Source organism: Phragmites australis, chromosome 4, assembly GCF_958298935.1.
Source record: "Phragmites australis chromosome 4, lpPhrAust1.1, whole genome shotgun sequence".
Lineage (NCBI taxonomy): Eukaryota > Viridiplantae > Streptophyta > Magnoliopsida > Poales > Poaceae > Phragmites > Phragmites australis.
The window spans coordinates 26414452-26439667 of NC_084924.1; the positions used below are offsets into that span (position 1 = coordinate 26414452).

Below are 25216 nucleotides of genomic sequence, written 5' to 3' on the forward strand. Positions count from 1 at the left end.
TTGGTAATATACAAAAGGGAGTAACCACTCATTCTAGAATTGCATTTTTTGTGAATATTACTATTTTGTCTTCTCTTTGGAGCCTTTGAATATAGATGATGCACTTGGTGATCCGAATTAGGTGATGGTCATGCAAGAAGAACTCAATAACTTCAAGAGAAATGAAGGATGGTCGTTGGTGGAAAGACCCAATCAAAACATGATTGGCACCAAATGAGTCTTCCGCAACAAGCAAGATAGGAACAGGATCGTGACAATGAATAAGATAAGGTTGGTTGCTCAAGACTTCACACAAATTGGAGGTTTGGATTTTGGTGAAACCTATGCTCCCGTAGTAGGCTTGAGTCTATTCGAATATTATTTGCTTATGCTACTCACCATGATTACAAGCTATATAAAATGGATATGAAGAACGCTTTTCTTAATGGACCAAATTGGTTTATGTGGAGCAACCACCCAGATTTGAAGATCCTAACTATCCTCATCATGTGTATAAACTCTATAAGGTGTTTTATGGGGTTAAGCAAGCACCTAGAGCATGGTATGAATGTCTTAGAATTTTCTTATCAAGAAAGGCTTTGAAATAGGAAAAGCCGATTATACTCTTTTTACTAAAAGTGTTGATAATGATTTATTTATTTGCCAAATATATGTCAATGATATTATATTTGGTTATACCAACAAAATATTTTGTGAAGAGTTTAGTAGGATCATAACTAAGAGGTTTGAAATGTCAATGATGAGATAGTTGAAGTTCTTTCTAGGATTTCAAATCAAACAACTAAAGGAATTGACATTCATATGTCAAACCAAGTACATCAAAGATATGCTTAAGAAGTTTGACATGGAGAATGCGAAGCCTATCAATACTCCCATGCAAACCAATAGACATCTTGACCTCAATGAAGAAGAGAAAGCCGTGGATCAAAAGGTATATCGCTCTATGATAGGATCTTTGTTTTACCTTTGTTATGCGTAGTGTGTGTATGTTTGCAAGATTTCAAGTCACTCCTAAAGAGTGCCATTTAGTGGTCGTTAAGAGAATTCTTAAATATTTGGTTCATACCCCTTACTTTAGCTTATGGTATCATAAAGGTTCATCCTTTGAACTCATCAGCTACTCGGATTCCGATTATGCCGATGGCAAAGTGGATAGGAAGAGCAAATCCGGGACTTGCCAATTCTGGGGTAGGTCCTTGGTGTCTTGATCATCTAAGAAACAAAATTTCGTAGCCCTTTCCACCGCCGAAGCCGAGTATGTTGCCGCGGGTGCTTGTTGTGCTCAACTTCTTTGGATGAGACAAACTTTGAGAGATTATAGCTACAACATGACCAAAGTCCCATTTTTGTGTGACAATGAGAGTGTCATCAAAATAGCAAACAATCCCATGCAATACTCAAGAACCAAACATATAGACATACGACATCATTTCTTGAGAGATCATTCAACCAATGGGGATATCGATATTCGTCATGTTTTAGAACTGAAAGACAACTAGCCGATATTCTCACTAAGCCACTAGATGAGCGAAGTTTTAGCGAGTTGAGATGTGAGCTAAATATCCTAAATTCTCACAAACGTGGCTTGATATGTTGCATACAATTGATTGCTTTAGCTTTATAGCTTTTGTAGCTGGGAGTTTGCAAAATGTCTTTTGTGTGCTATTTTCTAAATATTTGGTTCTTGATCTTTTGATCATAATTTGCTATTTGTGATCATAGTTATGTATTGTTGTTTGCTGGCTGATCACAAGTGGTAAAAGTGTCCTATATGTCCAACTATCTGATCTCTCTAAAATCCTCGTCAAATCTAAGCTCAATATTTTATTCTGTCAGCTACAGAACCTAGATAGCACAGCCTAGCCTGGAGTATCCGGATTCTGGAGGTTCTCAGCTCTCTAGCCACATTTGTCGGGTTGACAGAACCCGGAGTCTCCGGGCTAACCAAGATACTCCGGATTCTATCACTCACCTGGAGGGTCCGGGTTCCCCTCCGGGAGAGCCTCTCGGTTTGGAATTATTTTCCAAACCGGAGTCTCCTGGTCCACCCGGATACTCCAGGTCATCCATGATTCTATTTCCTCCCGAGAAGTTACCCCTCACCTCATTCTTTCAACTCCTCTTTCAACCCTCGCACTGTGAAGAAGCCCCCTCTGGAGATTTCAAGTCTCCACTATGGATTTGGCCAGTTCTTCATCAAATCACCTTCATCTCTAGGTCGGATTCTCCGTCCTTCCCTCTGGATTGACTCTTCGAGCATTGTGTGACCTAAAGGTACTCCTCAAGAATGTTCTACCCAATCTCTCAATATCTTTATCTAGAGTCGAATCCATCTGGAAGAAATATTCCTTATCCATCCTAGAACCTCATACTTCAAGGGTTGTGCAATGCATTGGACAAATCATCAAATCCCATATTCTTCTCTCAGAGTCGGGCTACCCAAAGTATCTGGGTTGGCCCGGATACTCTGAGTTGTCCAGACTTGTTCGTCTGAGAATCGTTTATCTGTTCAAATCTTGTGCAATTCTTCTTGAATCTCAAGCGTTCTATTCATATCTATCTTAGGGAATATCAAGATGGGTCGTGACAAGTTTGATTCTCAAACCTATCAAAGATGGACGAAAGCTCGTTTTGGTCTGCATGCTCAAAGCGATTCGCCTCCGTAGCCTACTGAATCTGGTGGCAATGATAGTGGTAGTGGAAGCAAAAGTGGCAACAGAGGCTAGTTCGCAAGGTTGTTAGGAAAGTAAGGGTAACCCAAGCTGGTGATATTCGGATTGATGAGGTGGCCCAAACCACAAATGTACCTCATAGTGATGTTTTGGCATCTCGGGGCAGAGGAAGAGGAAGAGGAACAATAGGAGATAGAGGCAAGGGAAAAGCCATGGCTCCAGCTCAAGTACTCATAGGCAAGAAGAAATTGAGGAAGAGGAAAAATCCAATAATGGGTCCCTTGAAGCTTCACATGCCTCTCAGGGTACATACAACAATGGATACGCCTAAACAAGTCATAAACTATATGAAGAAGGCAAGCAAAGTGAAAACAGAAAGATATGAAAATCCATTTTGAGTATGTGAAAAATGTGGCTGATCATCGATTTTGGAGTGACCTTCAAGCAGATTTTTATGAAACAGTGATTCTCACTAAGAAGAAGCTAATAACTCCAATGCAATAGATTAATTGGGATTATATACAAAGGAAGAATGATATGATTTTTAATGAAGTTATTGCAGCTTGCGAAGAGAAAAGAATCAAAGATCTCATGTGTTTAAAATGTGATTAGAGTGAGGAGGTGATCGCCCAATTCTATGCAACACTTTGGTATGATCATGAGGAAAATCAAACCATGTTTTGGATGATCGAGGGAGAGCAATACAAAATTACATATCAAGCTTTTTCCCATGTATTTGGATTTGATGTTCGTGATATGCAAAAGACCAAAATTCACAATGAGACCCAACTCTCCTCCGAAGATATGGAATTTATGTATGAGGATCATGGAAAGGTGACTTTTGGCACGGCTACGGGAATGAGGCCTTTCTACAAATATATTAACTCCTTGTTATGTCTCACGTTGGCTCCAAACAGTGGAGATGCCACAACAGTACAAGGTATGTCAAGAAATCTCCTAGCTAGGATGTTAAATGAGGCCTCTCCCTTTAGTGTGGTGGATTTCATATGGGAAGAGATTCATACTGCATCACACTCTCCTACCCAAAGTTGTGTCTATGGGTCATACATTATGTACATGCTTGAGAAGGTCACCAAGAAAAACTTTTTCAAAGAAGTGAAGTATAAGCCCTATAGGATGAGGTTAGTAAGCACAAAATCCTATACACCTCCACCTTCTCCTCCACCCGAGGCTCCAAGTGCTCAAAGGGCGGCTCCGAAGCGTCGATCTTCCTCACGTGGTTCTCCTTCCTTTATCAAAAGGGCTCTCAAGGCTATGCAGTCATATTGCCACAAAGATCAAGGAATACAAAGACAAGACTAATGTGAGGTTGAGAAAGATAGGGGAGAGACTAAAGGCCATTCATGCTCATTTGGGGATTCAACCCCCTTGCTCTCCACTTGCCTCCGAGGAAGAGGTTAGTGAGCCCGAGACCTTTGACAATTGATGGGCTTGGTATGACGATGCTCAAGATGCTGCTGGGACTTCACATGCCCAAGAAGTTGATGATGAGGAGACTGAGGAGGAGGACGTAGGAAGAGCCGAGGTTAGCTCTCCTTATGATGATGATGATGATGGCAACAGAGACGATGGTGATGAAGATGAGGACTTTGCAGCAGACAGCGAGTAGTTCTTCATCTTTGCTTCTCTTTCCTTTTTGGTGATTGATGCCAAAGGGGGAGAGAATGCCTAAACTGTTCTGTTGTTTTGTTCTGTTCTGTTCTGGGCAGTGTGTCTTTTCTCTTATGTATTTCAATCTTTATCATTTCCGTTGGACATGTAAGACCTATGTAATATTTGTGACATTGTGGTGGTGTGCTAGTAATTGAGCTTTAATATTTGTAAGTCTTTATTTATATTATTATGATGCTATGAGATGCTTAATGTAATGTTTGTTTTTCTCTTTCTTTTTGTGATATATCCTATCATATGCATCAACGCTTATCATGTTCACTCTCTTATATCCCACGAATGCTAAGATATAGGGGGAGCTCTTATAAAAAAATTCATTTAAATATGTGCATTTGATTTAAATTCAAATTACAATCAATGCACACATTTAAGGGGAGCTCACTATATACCTTAGAATTCAAAAATCTTTAATTCAATTATCTTTTGTAAGCTTTAATCATGTTGTCATCAATCACCAAAAAGAGAGAGATTGAAAATGCATCTAGACCTCCTATGTGGGTTTTGGCTAATTGATGACAAACAATTAAGGGACTAACATGTTTATTGAGGTTATGTACAGGTTTTAGTCCTGATGAAGAAATTAAATGATGATGATATCCCTCAAAAGAAAAGAGAAGCGGCATGTAGTTACTCAATAGGTTTTAATTTGTTTTATTTTCGAACTGAGTTTAGGAATGCCGTTCTATCAAGAGGGACGTGTATTGATAGTTTTGTTGGTGTCTCTGTGCTCATGATATCCTTCTAGAACAAAAAATTGAGAGACACAATAATCCACAGACACCGGGAAAATTTTTGTCTTGATTGAACCCGAAGTCTCCGGGTTAGGCCAGATACTCCGGATTCTGGACAGCAGCTCGGAGTCTCTGGGTGGAGCTCCGAGCCGAGCTCTTAGGATAGGTTTTTTGTTTTAACCCGAAGTTTACAAGTTGGCCCGAATACTTTGGGTGACTGGAGTCTCTGGACTTCTCTCCAGTAGAGAGTCTTGGTTTGCACCTAAATGTTTAACCTGGAGTCTCCAGGTTGACCTAGATACTCCGGGGTTCTGTGTTCATCCAGACCCTCCGGGTAGGGTTCTGGACAGGCTCATGACTGTGTGTGGCGTGCCAACCCGAAGTCTCTGGGTTGACACGGATACTCCAGATCAGTTCAAAAAGCAAAGTAACGACCAATTTTTGAGAGGGTGTGTATAAGTACCCCACTCACCCCCTCCTTCATTTCCTGCTGAGCTACTTGTGTACAAACTCATTTATAGCCATTCAATAGCACTCCTAACTCCTCTAAAGTATTAAATCTTCGAAGATTTGGAGAGTAGGGTTGGGAGAGTGATATTAAAGAGCTAGTTAGCTTAAATGCAATCTTGAGCACTTGAGTTCATCACCAAGCCGTTGATCTGTGTTCTTTACTCTTGGAGCCTTGAGCTCCTAGATGGTTAGCGTCGCCCGGAGAGCACCCAAGATTATGGAGTGCCCTGGAAAGTTTGTATTATCCCCAACGATTCGAATAAGCAACCATAACTTGATCTTGGTGGCCACTTGGTTGAGGAAAGGGTTGAAAGAGATCCGGATCTTTGTGAGCTCCTCAACGGAGACATAGACACTTCTTTGTGGAGTGGCTAAACTTTGGGATACAAATTCTTGTCTCCTTTACTTTGTGAACATTATCTTGTTCTAGTTGATTTTGGGCGATTTGCCCCGACCTATTTGCTTGTGAGTGTTTTGTTGCAGGTTGTAAGTCAATAGATCTTTAGACATCTATTATAACATGTGGTAACTCATAGACTAAATTTGGTTTGCTTAAAAGTTCTTAGTTTTTTTATTTCCTGATCAAGCCGGACTATCCGGGTTCACTCGGAGTATCCGGGTCTATATAACCTGGAGTCTCCAGACTTACCCGGAATATCCGGACATTTTAATCCGCTTTGAAGTTTTTAAATTTCAGGAAATGCCTATTTACCCCCCCTCCCCTCTAGGCGACATCTCGTACATTCAAGCATCGATTCGCCTGAGGAGAAGGGGTGAAAACAATGTATGTAAATCAATCCTAGCACGCTGGGGATGAACACCACGATGAGAAAAATATGGTCCAGCAAAGCGTTGTGACTCAAAGCCTCTTACACATGGACCAAAATCATATGAATCATTGATACGGTCTACACCGGGCACCACCTCTAGAAGGGAGCTAAGAAGCGTCAAAAACTCATGAGTGAGAGTGAGGAAAATGCTCATGTACATCAAAAGAGGAGAGGTACATGTCCTGAGAACTTCACTCTCACTCACGCCTCTCATCTCTCCTACGACAAAAACAAAACTCAAACAGGTGACCCTCTCTCTGACAGTAGGTATACACATAGCATCTTTCAAGAACTGGCCTATTGATCACTCTAGGTTCTGTTATAGAAGTTTTCATCTTAGGCCGAGCACTCTCTTCTTGATTTGTGGTATGAGATTTTTCTTTTCTGACACAAGGAGTGTATCATTTATTATGGATTTTGCAGACTCTAGGATGATGGCTGTGGTGAACACAGTCTTACTTAGCACATTGTAGGCAACTATCTCAAAATCGAACCCAAAGCTAATCATGCCTTATTCGTGCACATCTTGGTCTTGACCAAGATCAAATCCATTTTGCCATTTCCTTCTGAGCAATTCTCCCAAGAGAAATAAGATACTCATACGTAGCTATGATGTTCTGAACTTGCTCTTTAACCCAGCTGAGTTTGTCTTAAAGGACGATGTGAGTGGAAAAGTTTGGATGTATATTCTTAGAACTCTCAGCACTATCCAAACTAGACTCTAGTTCTTTAACGCGCTCGACTTTCACTTCAACATCCTTTGTTAGCAAAGGACAAATTTTTCAAGCAGCTAAAAGAGTAGGTCTAGACTCCTCCTCAAGGAGTTTTTTGTCACCAGCCTTAAGCCGACTAGCGTTTTGAGCATACAAAGTCTGAAGTTCAGAAAGCTCACTCATGACCACAAGACAAATATCACATTCCTCATCCTTGGCCCTAGACCTAAGCAACTCAAGCTCAGATAAAGAACATTCTAGCCTAGACTTAAGTTCCCTAACCTCACAAACCGCTTTCTTGAGTAATATATACTGGTTAACAAGAGCATCATTCAAGATATCAACCTAAGCAGAAAGCTGGTTGTAGAAAGGTGATACCTTAGAAGGATTAAGCTTAGAGTCGCTATCGTTGTCGTCTACTATGAAGTAAAGGCTGGTGAAGTTCTTATTCTTCTTCTTATTCTTCACGGGTGGCTCCTCCTGCTTCGAGCTCTCATCCTCACTTAGGACGTGTCGACGTTGCTGAGCGCCACCACAAAAGCTTGTGAAGCTGCCTTGACTGCCTTCTTGGTCATCTTGTCATGATTCTTGAAGAAAGGCCTTTTGTTCTTCTTGTGCTTTTCATGGTCATGGTTGCGGTCTTTCTTCTTCTTTAGTTTGGGGCAATTTGTCTTGAAATGAGTAGTGTCACCACACTCATAACAAGTGTGAGAACCATCTCTACTCCGGTCTCGTTGGTTGTTGTAGAAGTGGATGAACTTCTTCACAACAAAGCAATATCCTTATCATCAATTGCACCCACCTGCTCTTCAGTGATAGAGACCAAGGAACATAAAGCAAATTTTCTAGGTGAAGAGTTAGCATAAGAAAAATCAACTCCAACCTGACTATCACCACTGGGTCCTAAAAACAACACTATATTCTGAGATAGGGGGTTGTCTAGACCTATCCTAGCCGCATTGGCTATCTCTGTAGATTTTAGCTTGCTGAAGAGTTCATCATAAGTCAACGTGTCATAACTGGATGACTCCTGAATGCTTGAGGTATTTACTTCCCAAATACTACGATCAAAAGTATAGAGAAGTTTGATCGCCCTCTTATGATCAGAGTAAGGCAAAATCCAAGTGAATCTAAGATTGCTAACAATTCTATTAAATATTGCAAATATAGTATCCAAAGACTCTTTGGGGCTTTGCATGAATATCTAATATTCCTGATTATACATGCTTTGGCACCGAGCCTTGATCTAGTTGGTGCCCTCATGAAAGACATTAAGAGTAGACTAGATCTCTGTAGTAGTACGGATGTGCTGAACTCTATCAAACTTATTACAATTCAGACTAGCGAACAATATATTTCTAGCCTTGTTATTGGTGTCATATTGTTTAATCTAGACCTGAGAAGTGCGAGCGATATGAATGTCATAGTTAGAGTCTACAACCTCCCATATAACACTTCTTTGGCTTAAAAGATAAGTCTTCATGCACATATTCCAGTACGAAAAATTATGACCTTCTAAGAAAGAGATTTTCCCATGTCTCTCCATTATCGCTTATGGATCACAAAGCTAGTTAAGGCTATCAAGTGATCAAACTGGCTCTGATATCAATTATAGGACTGAGAATGACGACTAGAAGGGGGTGAATAGATACCTTACCAACTTCTTGATGGTCTTTTCCTAATCTTAAACCCAACGCGCCACAAAACAACATGTAGAAGCAAAAATTCAAGAGAAATATGTTGCACCAAAAGATCCTCTAAGAAAGCGTGACTCTTATGGATAAAATTGAACACTAGGTTCCATTGAAAACCAATCCATACATCATCGCACACAAAAGCTTGCAATTTGAGAAAGAAACACTTAAATCCAAGGAGATAGTCACTGGATGAAGAAACTCTTCAAATTGATAATTTAGATGCAAGGGAATTCAAAACCAATTTTGAATGTGAATTTATGCCTCCAGCAACAAAAAGAACCATTTCAACATGGTGAAAAATTTCAGCTTCCAAACCAAAATGAAAATCGCAATAAAAACTAAAAAACTCGCAATGAAACAATAGAGCCAATAGAGGGAAACTAGAAGGATATGAACACAAGCACAAAAGGAAACATAAACTTCATTTCTTGTAGAGGAACATAATATTTACAACGGATTACAAAGTGTTTTTCATACAAAAGCTCTCACATAATATATAGGCTAAGCACTCCTCTCTCTCCCTCAAAACCCTAGCACACAACTCTTAAATGGATGGCTTAAAGGGCTCAACCAACCCTCTTCTTCTATTTATAGCGTAGGTTCCTTAGCCTCCTCAGTTTCCTAGATTGTTATCAAAATACTCATCTCTTTCAATACACTCTTACCTACAATCAGGTGATTTTCGTCCATCTTTTTTCTCGTCCATCAAATGGTCGTGACGCCTTCATGATTTACCTTTGTCTCAACGCAAGCTTTGCGATGATACCACGTGTACTTCACAATTTCTCACGATTTTGAGACCAAACTGTGAAACCACCTTACACGTTTCTCAAAGCGTGAGTCACCGCCACTTGCTTAGACCTTAAGCAAGTGATTTGATGTTAATGTGTGTACTCCATCATACGATCTTGATCACTAATAAGTCTCTCTTACTTCTGATCCCTCAGACCGTCTTGTCACTTATACCGTCATCTCTTTCCGTGACTTTATCAACATGTCGTCTTCATCTGTCTTTTCATGCTTTGCTTGATCTCCATGTGTACAGCTAGGATCACCATTGACTCCGTCCTACCTCTTTGATCTTTCGGCACTAAGCACCCTGCTTAGCCCCGATTATCCCGCCGTCGACCTTTAAGTTACATCCATTATCTACACATTATAAGACAAGCAAATACGTATCTTCAACTCAATTATAGATTAATCAAAATAAAAATCCCCAATTGAAAAACTCATATCAGAAAAATCGTGAACGTCAAATGATACGGTGTTGCAAACTCTTTAACACCGGGCTATCCGATGAATACAACCCACAAGACATGCTACTTTGCAACATCTCTTGAACAAATACTCCACTGAATTCTTCGGCATTCACAGATCCAATTGTCGGACCACCTGACATGTACATCGTCACAAAATATGCTTTGCAACCTCTTTGGAAAAATTAGTTCGGCGTGCCCAGCTTTCCATCGCCGGATCATCCGGTGCACACTTTAAATCTTGCTTCTGCACTGAAATACTCCGGCGTGAAAACTTTTGAGCACCAGATCATTCGATGAGCTCACTTTTCTGAACGCTAGATTATCCGTTTTTTTTTACTTTGATTAGTCATGATTATAATTACAATATATAAACGTGCTTATACAATTCTAAAATTATCAAATAAAATTATCAATCTTGTCAATCACTCATTACATATAAATCAAACAACATTTCAATTTGGTTTTTTATTTGTTTTCTTGTATAAGAATAACATGTACTACGTTGTGAGGCTTTAACTGTGACGATTAGCCGGAAGGTAGAAACATGTTCTATATGGTTGGACCGAGTGCGTGTCCAACCTTTCCAGAGTTAAATTGGACAAAATAAGTTTCCTGACGACTGAACTTTCTCTCCCGTTTGATATATGGGTTAGTTTTTATTTTGTAAAGGATTTCCCACTTGGAAGCTTAGAGGAGGCTGGCAGCACATGTAGCACACTGGCCGCTATGCCCGGCGTGACAGCAGCGAGTAGCGGGAGTAACAGTACACACATGGATCCTGCGCGGCCTGGATCCGTTTGTCCGTCCGTCCGTCGTTTCTCTAGATCCGGCCCCGACCATCTTTCAAACCCCATCCTCTCTCGCCTCTTGCCTGGCTGCCACCCCTCTGTGTGTGTCTCTCTCTCCGATCAGTGGTGGTGGTGGTGGCGGCGGTGGCCTAGCTGAGCTCCTTCCGTCCCCACCCTCCAGAGCTAGCGCCGCAGTACGTAGGCCAGAAAAGAAGGCCTCTCTCTCTCTCCATCGTATCATTACCGCCCGAAACGGCAACCCCGCTCCAACCACCATGTGCTCGTCTGCAGCTCACTCCACCACCATTTAATCCTCCGCTTCCCTCGCACTAGCAGCCGCTCCATCATTCCTTCCTTCCACACAGCTTTGCAGCGGCAGCTGGCTGTTCAGATCGTCGATCGGCCGGCCGTCCAACAGGTAGTGCAAGAAGGCAATGGCGGCGGCCGCGCCGAGACCAAAGTCGCCGCCGGCCTCGCCCGACCCCTCCGGCCGCCATCGCCTGCAGCTCGCCGTCGACGCGCTCCACCGGGAGATCCGCTTCCTCGAGGTACACCACTTATTAGTTAATTGCTCGTTTCTTCAGTTCTTGCATATTTAGAACATTTTGTAATTCTATACCATAACACTTTCATCATGATTTATTGCACCTTCCGATGTTTACACCATTTTCTCCTTCCTCAAATACCTGTTCTCAGCCTTTCTTAATTCTCCAATGCACTAGGGGGCCAACAGAAAAAAAAAAGGAAAAGATACACCTATAAATAAAATGCATACTAGGGGGTCAACGAAATTAAGTACGCACACGGAGAGCAAGCAAGAAATTGAAATACTCCATTTAATTATAGTACTTAGGAGGAGCGATAAGACCGTTAACCTGGGGGAGCAAGATTAGTTTATTCTAGCTTGTCAGTTTAATCGCTGGTCTGTCCTCTGGGCACGTGCGGATTGTACCATCGATTTACGCGCGTGTCAAGGCTAACTTGCCCTTTTTATTCCTTTTGCCTATCATAAATACTTATGGTTTTAACCAATATCTAGTTAAAATTTTAAAACTTTAACCGTTAATAACTTTTAAAATATTTAGTTTGACAACATAAAAATTATTAATATAGATTTGTCTTGAAAATATTTTTATAATATTATATTTTTGTTAGATATATATTTTTGTCTTGAAAAATCATCAATATATTATAGTTTTGTTATGTCATGCATGGTTATTTAAGCCCGGTTTGAGTTTGACTAATCATGTACACGTCACTTGGCTTTGACCAGTCCGCGCTTAGCATGCTTGTGCCCTATAACTTTTTAGCCATTTGTAAAATCTTGCTACTATATATATGTGAATGATGCTTTAGGATGATAATGCAATGCTTAAACCGCTTTCAAAAAGGGTCCAGCTCATGACTTTCTTCCAAGCTGGGGTTTTACATACGTTGTATGGGAGTAACTTGTCAGCAACTTAGCACTTGTTCATCACCATTAATTTATATGTAAGCACTAGTTGCTGACAATGGTATAGGGACTGCTCCAGATTTCTAGTTACTCATCTTGTCCAACCTGTTCGTTGGGAATAATAAAATAGTCTTGCAAAAATTTATTAATTAATAATATTTATTGCCAGATGAGCCAGCAAAAATACAGCCTTGCATGCAGGGCGCCTTCGCGACATCAGCATGGCAGAATTAATGTGTTTGACAAATTCATCTCAATGCAAATTGATGCAGTCCTAAAAAATGCAAATCGATTCATGCTACTACGAACTCAGAATTACCAACCACATGTTATCTGTTGATCTTGGAGAAGTAAATTCGTGTTTATGTTAATCTGCTCTTTTGATTAGTATCTTGAAGCATGGTATGCATCCTCGTAATTTGTTTGATGCTTCTACTGTTTCCAACAACGAAGTTGATGTCAATTGTTTAAGATTGCAGTATATCTGGTTAAAATATTGGAAGCCCTCTGATTTTCTTCAGCACTCAACTTTGAATGTGTCGTGTGTTAAAAATATCCCAGACAGCACCTGAAAAGTTGACAGCTGAACACATGGCTTTTACCTATTACTGTATGGTATTACTGTTATCAATAAAATATTATTATCCTGAAACACCAAATTTAATTCAAGAAAATAATTTCCTTGCAGGGTGAAATAAGTTCCACTGAAGGGGTCCACGCTGCCTCCAGATGCTGCAAAGAGTAAGCGCTGCATTTTTTTAAAAAAATGAGTAAGCTGCAGAAATATTGCATTTTCTTACCCTTGACTACCTATGTGGGGTTGTCACGAAAACTGGAGTGCCGTCAAGGATCTTCCAGGTCGTGGTAGTAATTTGCAAGGATTTTTTTTTTCGCGAGAGGAATGAATTTGCGATTGCTAACTACGCCTTCCGCGAGGTGTAATTTTACAAGAATAGTTGAAAATGCTATATAGGGAAATAGGCTAAAATTAGTGAACTTTCTGTTGAGAATTGGAAGCATATTCTCCATTCAAATGTACATGCTTAGGATTATATACTAGAACACCATGTTATGTGCAATCTATTCAGAAACTCAGCGTAAACCAGTTTTCTGCAGGGAATTGAGCAGAAGACACACATTACGTATTTAGAATTGTGCTAGTAGTTTGCCTGTATCAATTCCTCAGAAAAGAAACTGCCTGTATCATGAAACTGCACTAACTTGTAAACCTTTATGTTTTGAGTAGCGCACTTTGGGTTATTGTGCTTTGAGCTGATTCCGCGATTAGTTTTATTCAAATTATCCAAAAATAACTGGTTTAAGTTTCTTGTGCGCGCAGAGCACATTATGAATTGCTGTTGACAACGTGGAGAAGGATGATTATGTTTGATTGTCTCTTTGATAATTTTTGCAGGGTCGATGAGTTTGTAGTAGGAAGAAATCCCGATCCATTCATAACGATGTATGGATTTTCAGGTTGAAAATTTGTCTTTAACTTCACATAAATGGTTCATTTTCTTATTAACTCTCTTTAAACTAAAGCAGTCGGCCAGAGAAAGGACGTAAGGATCAATCTCAACAGTTTTTGAAGAAGCTCCGGTACTTTCTTTATTCCCAGTTCTCAATATTGTTCATTCTTGGAGCACCTAATTATGTTGTTTCTAATTAAGCGGGACGCATGAAAAAGACTAATCAACACATAGTCGAAATAGGGTTTTAAACAACCTCACCTGCAGTATGTTCAAATTTCTGGCTATTTGCACGTGAATATATATATCCTAAAATATATTTTATCCTACACGCGGAGGTTGATCCCTAGAAAAAGCAACAAAGAAGAAGTCCAATGTTCCCTTCCGCCGTCTCCGCTCCACACCACCTTGGCGCCACCGCCACATCCGCTCCCGATTCTCCCTTCGGCACACAAACAACCCTGGCAAGGCAGACAGACCACCCGTCGCAGGTTCTCTCAGTCCCCCCCCCCCCCGGCAGATGGCGAGATCTCTTCCCCGAATCGTGCGCCCAAATTACCGATCTGCAAGGCTCCTCCGGCCACCACAAGCTCACTGTGCCGTCCCACTCAATTTGGCAGGTGTCTTCACGGATCGTCGTCTGGTGCCTTTGCAAGGTATGAGTACCTGTGTAGGAGCCACGACCACATCGTGGGTCAGAGCTTTGGAGTGTCGGCTCATGGTGTTGATGCTGACCACGGGCCTTCAACGAGCCACCGCAGGTCAAGCTTCTCACCTCGTTGGGATCGGGTTGTTGGCGCCAAGGCTTCGGGTTCTGGCGCCGAGGCTCCGGGTGACTCCGATCCAGCTACTTGTGGACCAGTATCCCGCACCCTTACTGTGATGCCTGGGAGTATGTGGGCCGTTGTTGGGACGATCGCAATAGAGGTGATGTCTATTCTTTCGGTCACCATGGTCGGCAGGCTAGCACCTCGCAAGATAGATGCTCAATAGCCAGGCACCCCTCCGAGAAGACCACTTCTCCGACGACCCCTCCATCGCTGCTGAGGCATAGCAAGTCCAAGAAGATGGCCTTGAGGGTCCGTTTCACCTCATTGCTTGCCACCGTCATGCAACTGAACAACATCATACATCAACAATTCCGCCCGGAAAGTAGGAAGCTGTCACCGGATGAGCTTCTTCACGTCTTCATCAGTGCTAAGCAGGACAACAATGACGTTGTTGAGTTGCTCTTTGTTCGCTCTAACCCTATGTACTTTAAGGATGCTCTTAACCGTTGGTTTTTAGGTCACCCGACTCCCTCGCAGCCTCTCACAGCCTCGCCAATCGCGTTGCCTGACCTCTTTCCTTCACTTGCGGCTCTACAATGCGCTCTGGAGCCGTTGCTCCTTGACTTACCATGGTGGTGGTCCCCTCCCAGGTGGTGCCACCCCCTAGGATCGACTGTGACACGATCGGGGTTGGAGTGCAAGACAACAACGCTTCGGCTTGCCAGCTCAACGCTCTCGAGTCAATCTCTGATATGGTACACGAGGACCCTGGTTTTGATGACTCATTCACGCCCCCATTGGAGGATAAGGCTCGCGATTCATGCTTGGCGCTCTCTAGTCGCCGGACCCTCTCACGGCTCCCGTTCTTCATGATGATGACCGTGGGAGGAACAATAATGTCCATGTCTTGAATGAAGGCTTTTTGTTTGGTTGTGTTTCTTCAAGCGCGTCTTCCCTTGGTTGTGGCGATCATGTGTTCTCTATGAAGCTTGCTCTGTCTGACTTAAATGTGGACGCTACTTGTGTATGGTGCATGTCCCCTGTCTTTCGACAGGTTGGAACTGACATTTGCCAGGGAAGTCATGGTCCCTCTGTTGCCATCGGTTTGGACCTGTATCCTTCTCCACCACAACAGAGGATCCGCTTGAGGTGGCCACACCTCCCAGGATCCAAGTAGTTGGGCCACAAATTGCGTTAGTTTCATCTCAACATGACTTCCATTTTCCATTAAGATCCCTCTCTGTGATTGGCCTTAAGGTTTACTCACGGACCCAGCTCCGCGCCAAGTCCAAGCCTAATGCTTTACAGTCCGACAACTCAGAAGCTCTCCCAGCACCTCCTAATTTTATTGACCATCGGAGCAGGGAGCATGCTGTTGGTTGACTTTGTGACCCGGGATATGAAGTCAACACATGGGGATTTGTTTGTGTTGTTTTTGCTTGGGACTGAGTTTAGTAACTTTGTGTTTTTGCCGGCTGTTGGTGTCTGGGGTGGTGTGCTTGTGGCCTGGAAAGACAGGATCAGCCATACTGGCCTCTCTAGAGTCGATCACTTCTCTTCTTCTGTCCAGTTTCGTTCGACTGACGAGGTTTCTTGGTGGCTAACGTGTGTTTATGGGCCTCAATCCAATGATGATAAGCTTCTATTCCTGCAAGAAGTAAGAGATATTCACGTCCAATGTATTGGCCCATGGATGGCGGCGGGAGACTTCAATTTAATTTATCATTCCGAAGATAAGAATAACCCAAATCTGGATCGAGCTATGATGAGTCTCTTTCGTCGGATGCTTGATGATATTGAGCTTAAGGAGATCCCTTGATGCTAGTAAAGCTGGACTGGGTGTTTTGTAATGTGGATTGGGATCAATTGTTTCCTAACTGCCTCCTGCAAAGCACAACTTCTAAGGATTCGTATTACTATCTGTTAATTCTCGGTCTGCGTGATAATCTTCCGGGTAAACGTCGCTTTCATTGAGTCTTTTTTGCCTAAATTGGAGGGCTTCATGGAGACTGTTTCCAATGCATGGATATTAGCTACACCCCGACATTGTCCAATGGAGATGTTGTCCATCAAACTCAAGGCGCTTACTAGAGATTTACAAAGCTGGAGCCAAAAGAAAGTGGGCCATATCGAGACTCAACTTTTATTAGCAAAAGAGATTGTGCATCAGCTAGAGATTGCGCAGGACATGCGGTTGCTATCTGTGGATGAAAGATGGCTCTAATGTAACCTTAAGAAACACTGTCTAGCACTGTCCTCTCTCTTGCGGACAATGGCGCGACTCTAGTTGAGAATTGGATGGCTCAAAGATGGGGATGCAAACACAACATTTTTTTTCACCTGCATGCTCGGAATAGAATAAGGAAGAATTGCATCACTAAATTATGTCTCATGACCAAGTGCTTACCAGTCATGAAGATAAGGTACAAGCTGTTTTGGATTTTTATACCAATCTCATTGGTACGACTGAACAACGAGATCTCAACATTAACCTCAATGCCTTGAGTATCCAGTCACATGATCTACAAGCTCTAGATGTCTGGTTTACAAAGGAGGAGGTGTGGGTCTCCATAAAACTCCTCCCGGCAGATAAAGCAACTGGGCCGGATGGATTTACGAGGTGTTTCTACAAGGAGTGTTGGCCGATCATTAAGCATGCTATGATGCCTGCCTTGCTTGCAGTTCAGCGTGGCCATGTAAGAAATCTGAGGCTTCTTAATACGGCCTCTTGGCTCTCATCCCAAAGAAAGACGAGGTTGTGCTAGTCAAAGACTTCTATAAGTCCATAGTTTGGCCAAGTTGCTAACAAAGGTTTTGGCAAACCGTTTGGCCAGGAAGCTTCATGATATGGTGTCCAACAATCATAGTGCTTTTGTGAAGGGTTGCTGCATCCATGATAACTTTATGTTAGTGCAACAAACAACTAAGTTTCTCCATCAACAGAAGCAACCTTGAATTATGCTAAAACTTGATATCTCTAAAGCCTTCGACTTGGTTTCTTAGCCCTTCCTCCTGGATATTTTACGTAAGTTTAGTTTTGGTCTTGTGTGGTGTGAGCTTCTGTCTGGAATGCTCTTTACATCCTCTACTAGAGTGCTTTTGAATGATATTCAAGGTGAGGTTATTTTGCATCCCCGAGGTCTGCGGCAAGGTAATCCTCTTTCTCCGATGCTCTTTATTATAGTGATGGATGTGCTTAACAACCTAATTCAGCCCCTGGCCACACGTAGTATACAACATTGGGTGTCTATGTACGCTGATGATGTCATGTTGTTTCTTCGGCCGTCGTTGAGGATTTGGATATGATTTGGGACATTATTTTTGTATTCAATGCTTCAACGGGTCTCAAAACAAACATCCAAAAGTGCAGTGTCACTACTATTCGTTGCTCTGATGATGAGCTCGCAGTGGTTCAGGAGGGAAATTTCCCTTGTGAGATGAAAGACTTTCCGTCCACATACTTGGGGCTGCTACTATTATTCGGAAGTTAACAAAAGCTCAGATCTAGCCCATTATTTACAACATTGCCACTCGGCTACAGGCTTGGAAGGCATCTTTGATGACTCGGGCTGGTAGGGCAATCCTTATTCAGTTCGTGCTCACCTCCATGACAATCTATCACGCCATCGCCATGGATCTTCCTCCTTGGGCCATGAAGTCTATTGATAAGATTCGTCGAAGTTTCCTTTAGAAAGGATGAAATGAAGCTAATGGTGGGCACTGTCTAATTGCTTGGCCGAAAGTTAGCATGCCAAAGGAGCTTGGTGGTCTCGATATCCATGATCTTAAGACCCTAAGCTAGGCATTGCGTATGCGTTGGTTTTGGCTTAAGAAGACACAACTGGATAAGCCTTGGGTAGCTTTCTCTATCCCGGTTCATGCTAATATTCAAGCTCTCTTCTCCATCTCTATCACCATCACAGTGGGGAATTGTCTAATACTCTCTTTTGGACGGATCATTGGCTTCATGGCAAAGCCATCAGAGATTTGGCTCCCCATCTTTTTGGCATCATCTCTAAACGGTGTGCCAACAAACGTACTGTACATGAGGCTTTGGAGGGGCTGAGCTAGGTTAGGGATATTTCTGGTGCACCTTCTATTGCTGCTCTCTCAGAATTTCTTGGTCTATGGGATTTGATGACTGGAGTAACTTTGCAGCCTGAGGTTGAAGATGAGCATAGATGGAAGCACTCGGAATCTGGGCAGTACTCTACAAAATCGGCTTATCTCGTGTACTTCCATGGGTCTGTTCGCTTTGAGCCTTGGGAACATATATGGAACTCTTGGGCTTCGAGGAAATGCAAAATTTTCTTATGGCTAGCAGCCCATAACTGTTGTTGGACTGCGTATCGTCTATCCTGAAGGGGACTGCCACACCATGAAAGATGTCCTCTATGTGATCAAGAAGAGGATATCATCCAACACCTCTTAGTCACATGTGTCTTTACTATAGAGTCTAGTTCTTCCTTTTACGGAGGTTTGGCCTACCTGATCTCTCACCATAAGGCTTTGACATGGCCTTCATATCCTGATGGATGCACATCAGCAACATGGACGCTTCTCCGCTGAAATCGGGGCTTTTTCAGCGCTCAATTCCTTGGTGACTCTTGGGGCGTGGCTAATTTGGAAATATAGAAACGCATGTGTTTTCAACGGGGCTGCTCCGAGTGTTCTGAGGGTTGTAAGCTTGGCTGGTGAGGAAGCCAACCTCTGGGGTTTGGCTAAGGCTAGGGGTTTGCGACAATTAGTTGTGGTTTGAGTTTTGAGTTGTGTCCCTCGGCCGGTAGGTGGTCTTATTTGGGTCAGTGTGATGTAGGGTGTGTTGTACTTATTTTCTTTTTCTTAATGCAATGACACGTAGCTCTCCTACATATTCAAGAAAAAAATATGGACTATTATTTTAATTAATCAAGAAGAGGATTTTTAGGTGCTTAAAAGGTACCAGATAATCTGCCATCAATACCTCCTGATTCCACTATCTTTACCTCTATCTTAGGAGGAGGTACCAAAATAACACTACCTAAGAGTACCTCTCAGTTACTTAGCATAAGACAGAAAAAAACAATACGTAACATGGTATCTCTCTTTTTAGCGAGAAAACAATTTGTCCATTATCTGATTCTTCAGTGTAGTTAGTTCAGAAGGAAAAACTTGACTGTCTCCTCTTTACTAGGACAGAAAAGTAAGATCATTTAATTTTCAGCTCGATTTCTATTAATTTTCCCTCTTTTTTGCGCATATATAATTTTCCCACTTTTTGCGCATATAATTTTAAGCTTGATTAGAAATTCAGATCAGCTTGTACTAGATCACTGCTACTTTTCTTACTGCAGCTTGACGTCCCTCCACTATAAAAACTTTAATTTTTGTTTCTTGCTTTAATCATCATCAACATCACATTTGACACAACAATGAACTCGATCACTGTTACTCGCCTCAATAATTACTGAACTTGTCGTCACCTGCACTGATCAAACATCTACATGACACTTTTCAGAACCATCAACTCATAGTTACTATGATTGGCTTAATAATTGCTGAACTTGTTGATAATCATCAGTTCAGTGAGCCATCAACTCACACTGTTTGTTGCCTGGGTTAATAATCGCCGATCCGATTGACGTCTGTGCAGAGTAAAGACCTGCCTGAGCTACCTCTCGTGGATCTGCTGCTGCGGCGGCTGCTCGCCGTTCCAGCTCAAGAGGCCGCCGACGAGCTGCTCCTGCGCCGCGCAGCTGAGGAGGCTGTGCTGCTCCTGCTGCTGTTGCAGCTGCTGCCGGTGCCGCGTCGTCTACGCGGGCTGCTGCGCGCCGTGCCCGCGCTGCTCGTGCGACTGCACTTGCACGTGCCCCAGGTGCAGCGACGCGTGCTGCGCCCCTCGGTGCTGTCTATGTTTATGATGAGGACAAATTTTGCATGCGTGCTATACCTATGTGTGCTACCTGTTGATGGTTTTTTTTCTCCATTGGGTTAGCTTGCGGTGTGGTTTTAGTGCCAAGAGTAGTTGCTGACTCTGACTCCGACTGATCTTGCGGATGAATGTGAATGCTGATGGTTGACACTGAGCAAGTGAGTAGGGGTAGCTCTACTTTTTACAAGGCAAATACAAGAAATCGCTTCACTTTTTTAAATAATGGAAACATCATCCTAGCCAGCCGCTGCATCAACAAAGGATAGACGAAAACCGTTCGTTATTACAACGAGACAGCCAACTGTCGTCGCACCGAAAAACAAAATGAAGTTTCTTCAAAACCGAAACAAGAAATAGCTTCACTATTAGGACTTTCTAAAATAAACTTAGGGGGGGAAGTGCTTCCTGTCATAACTAGCCCAACACAACTAGGCCCAATCTAACTTTCAGCCCATGACCAACCCATTGAGTTGATCACTTAAAAGTTCTTCTTGGAGGCCTATCCAAAATTTGTAGCATTCGACCCAACTGAGACAAATTACCAAGCCAAATTTACCCTCGCTTGGTAAAATCCAAATACCTAGAAGCAATGGCATGTACACAAATAATATTCTCCCATTGAATCCAATCTAATTCCATGGGTTTACTAAATCCACGATAATTACATTGTATTGGAAAACAACCAGTACAATTATCCGGCCAGTTTTGAGTTCATCATAAAATCATCACTGAGAGTACGTTTGGTTGGATGGATGAACTCAGCTGGGAAATGGTCATTAGTTTTTGTGACGTTTGGTTGGAGAGATGAGATGGATGGAGCGGTCAGGATAGAAACATATTCTCTCAAATGCTGGATGGAGCCATCCGGACGTCATCCAGGTTGCGTTATGCTCGTTGTTCTGTAAGTGCGCTCGTGCTTATTTTTCATTTAACTCTCGATTTTATCTTTAAGTGTAAGAGTGATTCAAAAATTCTAAACATTTTTATGAGCAAACTAGAGCTTACTAGCAACATATTTTAATTGGTTTGATCCAAAAAGTCTAAGCCAATATTTAATTAAAATTCTCCAAGAACATACTTTTATAACTTATAGCAATTTTTAATGTCTCAAATAAATTCCCAAAAATTTAGAAAAATTCACTAATATTCTTCTCATATGATGTATTAATTGATAAAAAAAATTTAACCCTAAGTTATTTAGTGAAAAAAATGAGTTTCTTTGTAATGTTTCATTTAAATGCATTTTTATCATTTCATGTGATATTCTATTTTTAATTTAGTTTAAACAAATTCAAACATGCACAAATTCATCCAAATACTTATGAAATTCATACAAATATGAATTGATCATCCTATGCACTCTAATTTCACCAATCAAACAGAAATCTACCTCATCCTATCCACTCTAATCCTAACAACCAAACAGAAAAATAGCTTACCCCATCCATCCTAACCAAATAGAAAACTAAATCATCTCATAAAAAAATATAGATGGTACTATCCCATCTAACCTCGTCCTCTAACCAAACTACAACAGAACAACACATTACGTCACTAATAACAGTCACCAGTGACGGACCATAATTGAGACTTGTCACTAAAATACGTCTCCTATGGCCTAAGAAGGCTTGTTGCCCGTCACTTGACCATCATTAATGATGAGTGTATGATACATCCGTCACTAGTTATCGATTCCCAGTGACAGATAGCTTTCTAACCCGTCTTTGGTACTTGATAATTAGTGAGTAGGGGTAGCTCTACTTTTTACAAGGCAAATACAAGAAATCGCTTCACTTTTTTAAATAATGGAAACATCATCCTAGCCAGCCGCTGCATCAACAAAGGATGCACAAAAACCGTTCGTTATTACAACGAGACAGCCAACTGTCGTCGCACCGAAAAACAAAATGAAGTTTCTTCAAAACCGAAACAAGAAATCGCTTCACTATTAGGACTTTTTAAAAATAAACTTAGGAGGGAAGTGCTTCCTGTCATACCTAGCCCAACACAACTACGCCCAATCTAACTTTCAGCCCATGACCAACCCATTGAGTTGATCACTTAAAAGTTCTTCTTCGAGGCCTATCCAAAATTTGTAGCATTCGATCCAACTGTGACAAATTACGAAGCCAAATTTACCCTCGCTTGGTAAAATCGAAATACCTAGAAGCAATGGCATGTACACAAATAATATTCCCCCATTGAATCCAATCTAATTCCATGGGTTTACTGCATCCACGATAATTACATTGTATTGGAAAACAACCAATACAATTATCCGGCCAATTTTGAGTTCATCATAAAATCGTCATTAATAATGCGTTTGGTTACATGGATGAATCCATCTGGAAAATAGTCATTCAATTTTTGTGACGTTTGGTTGCAGAGATGAGATGGATGGGGAGATCAGGATGGAGGTATATTTGCTCATTTGCTGGAAGGAGCCAGGCGAAAACATGCCAACAGAGCCATCCAGGTTGCGTCCTGCTCGTTGTCTGTAACATACGCTCGTGCTTATTTTTTATTTAACTCTCGATTTTTTTAAGTGTAAGAGTGGTCTAAAAATTCTAACCTGTTTTAATTAGTTTGATAAAAAAATCTAAGTTAATATTTATTAAAATTCTAAAAAAGTATACTTTATAACTTCTAGCAATTTTTAATGCCCAAATAAATTTCTAAAAATTTGAAACAATTCACTAATATTCTTCTCATATTATGTATTAGTTGATAAAAAAATTCCAACCGTAGTCATTTGGTAAAAAAATAAGTTCCTTTGTATTGCTCTATTTATATACATTTTTATCATTTCATGTGCTATTCTCTTTTTAATTTGATTTGAATTCAAACATGCATAAATTCACTTAAATATTTATAATATTCATATAAATATGAATTAATCATACTATGTTCTTTAATTCTACCAACTAAATAGAAAACTGGCTCATCTTATTTACTTTAATCCTAGCAACCAAACAGAAAACTAGCTCATCTCATCCATCCTAATAAATAGAAAATTAAATCATCCTATCCAGAAAAACATTGATGATCCTATCTCATCCAACCTCACTCTTTAACCAAACGCACCCTAATCTGATGAGTGCTTGAGACCATTACCTGCATGGATGACGGTATAACCCACATGGAGATATGTAACGGCACATGATGTATTGAATTGAAGCTGTCGTAGGTCATGTGTAGTTTGAGTTAGTAGTGGGTTTATTACTATAAAAATTATTTTTAGAGACGAGTGGTAATCTATTTTCATAAGCGTTTAGTGCACCTGTCCGTGATCGAGGCATGCAAAAATAGATGATTTCCACATGTGTAAAAGAAACCACTTGTGAAAATAGATTACCACAAGCTGTTCACTTAAGGAACCATATATGAAAATCTATTATCATAGGCGGTTTACTTAAGAAATCACCTGTGGTAATTCCTATTTTCACAGGTGGTTCTTTAAGTCGACTGCGTGTGATAATCGATCCACGAGTCAACGTTTCTTGCCATGAAAAAAGCGAATTTTTTTTTGCCCGATCAGCACCCCACGGTCGTAAGTCACAAGTCACGCAATTTTTCGCACGTGCAGTTCTTTGCACTCGAACTCGAGACCTCTCAGCTCGTACGAACCCTGCTTACCATCCCACCACATAACTACTAGTGATACAAATAGCATATGTAATCCTTTTGATATCTTTTATCTAAAACTTCAAATAATTATTTCGATATCTAAATAATTTCAAATGAAAAACTTTCAACTACAAAGTTACAGATCTCGTTGAGTGCTACAATGATGATATAAATTTTATCCTCATCCGGCTTCTTTTGAAAAAGTTATGATTTTTTTAAGATAAACTATCACCTATTTTCACAGACGGTTCATGCAATAAACCATCTCTGAAAATAACCATTTATTATTATAGGCGGTTCACGTAAGAAACCGCTTATGAAAATAAGTGATATCTTATCTTAGAAAATTCATAATTTTTTCATACAAATTTGGACGAGGACAAACTTTATATCAAAACTGTAGCTCTCGACGAGATCTACAACTTTGTAGTTGAAAACCTTTTCATTTGAACTCACGTAGATATCCAAATAATTATTTAAAATTTTAAATGATTTTTTTGATATCTAAATGACTTCAAATGAAAAAGTACAACTACAAAATTGTAGATCTCGTCAAGGGCTACAATTTTTATATAGAGCTTTCCCTCATTCGACTTCATATGAAAAAGTTATGATTTTTTTAATAGATGATTATTTTCAAAGACGGTTAACATAAGGAACCGTATTTCCACCTTTTACACAGTCGGTTCCATATGAACCGTATGTGATAATCATCTATTATCATAGATAATTCATATAATGAACTGTCTATGAAAATTTATAGGCTGTCCGTAACCGTAGGGGATCTCAATAACTGTCTAGACGATTTTTCAAATGAGCCGTTTGTAAAAAGTACTCTAAGTGTCTTGAAAAATAGATTTTGTAGTTGTGAATTAATCGGAAAACTTCTATTTTCTCTGGTTTCTCACCACGTAAAATGGACGTGTAAATGGTCTGTTGGGGGAAAATAAACTAGCCTGAGGATAATGGTTGAAGATTACTATCCAGGTCCCTCCGGAGCCTTGATCTCCGGACCCTCAGCTAAAGGCTCGACCTTCGAAGTCATCAGGTCCCTTCACGGTACCTCTTCGTACTTGTGAAGCCTTCTCTTGGCT

General features: G+C 41.0%; 1 protein-coding gene across 1 annotated transcript; it reads left to right on the forward strand.

The window, feature by feature from the left end:
- Nucleotides 1-10862: 10862 nt before the first annotated feature.
- On the forward strand, nucleotides 10863-20618 carry LOC133914285 (guanine nucleotide-binding protein subunit gamma 4-like). The gene is made up of 5 exons (XM_062357405.1): nucleotides 10863-11440; nucleotides 13034-13086; nucleotides 13760-13807; nucleotides 13891-13944; nucleotides 20217-20618. Exons 1-5 carry the CDS (start codon nucleotides 11327-11329, stop codon nucleotides 20482-20484), a joined length of 537 nt encoding a protein of 178 aa, XP_062213389.1. The 5' UTR covers nucleotides 10863-11326; the 3' UTR covers nucleotides 20485-20618.
- Nucleotides 20619-25216: the final 4598 nt, after the last annotated feature.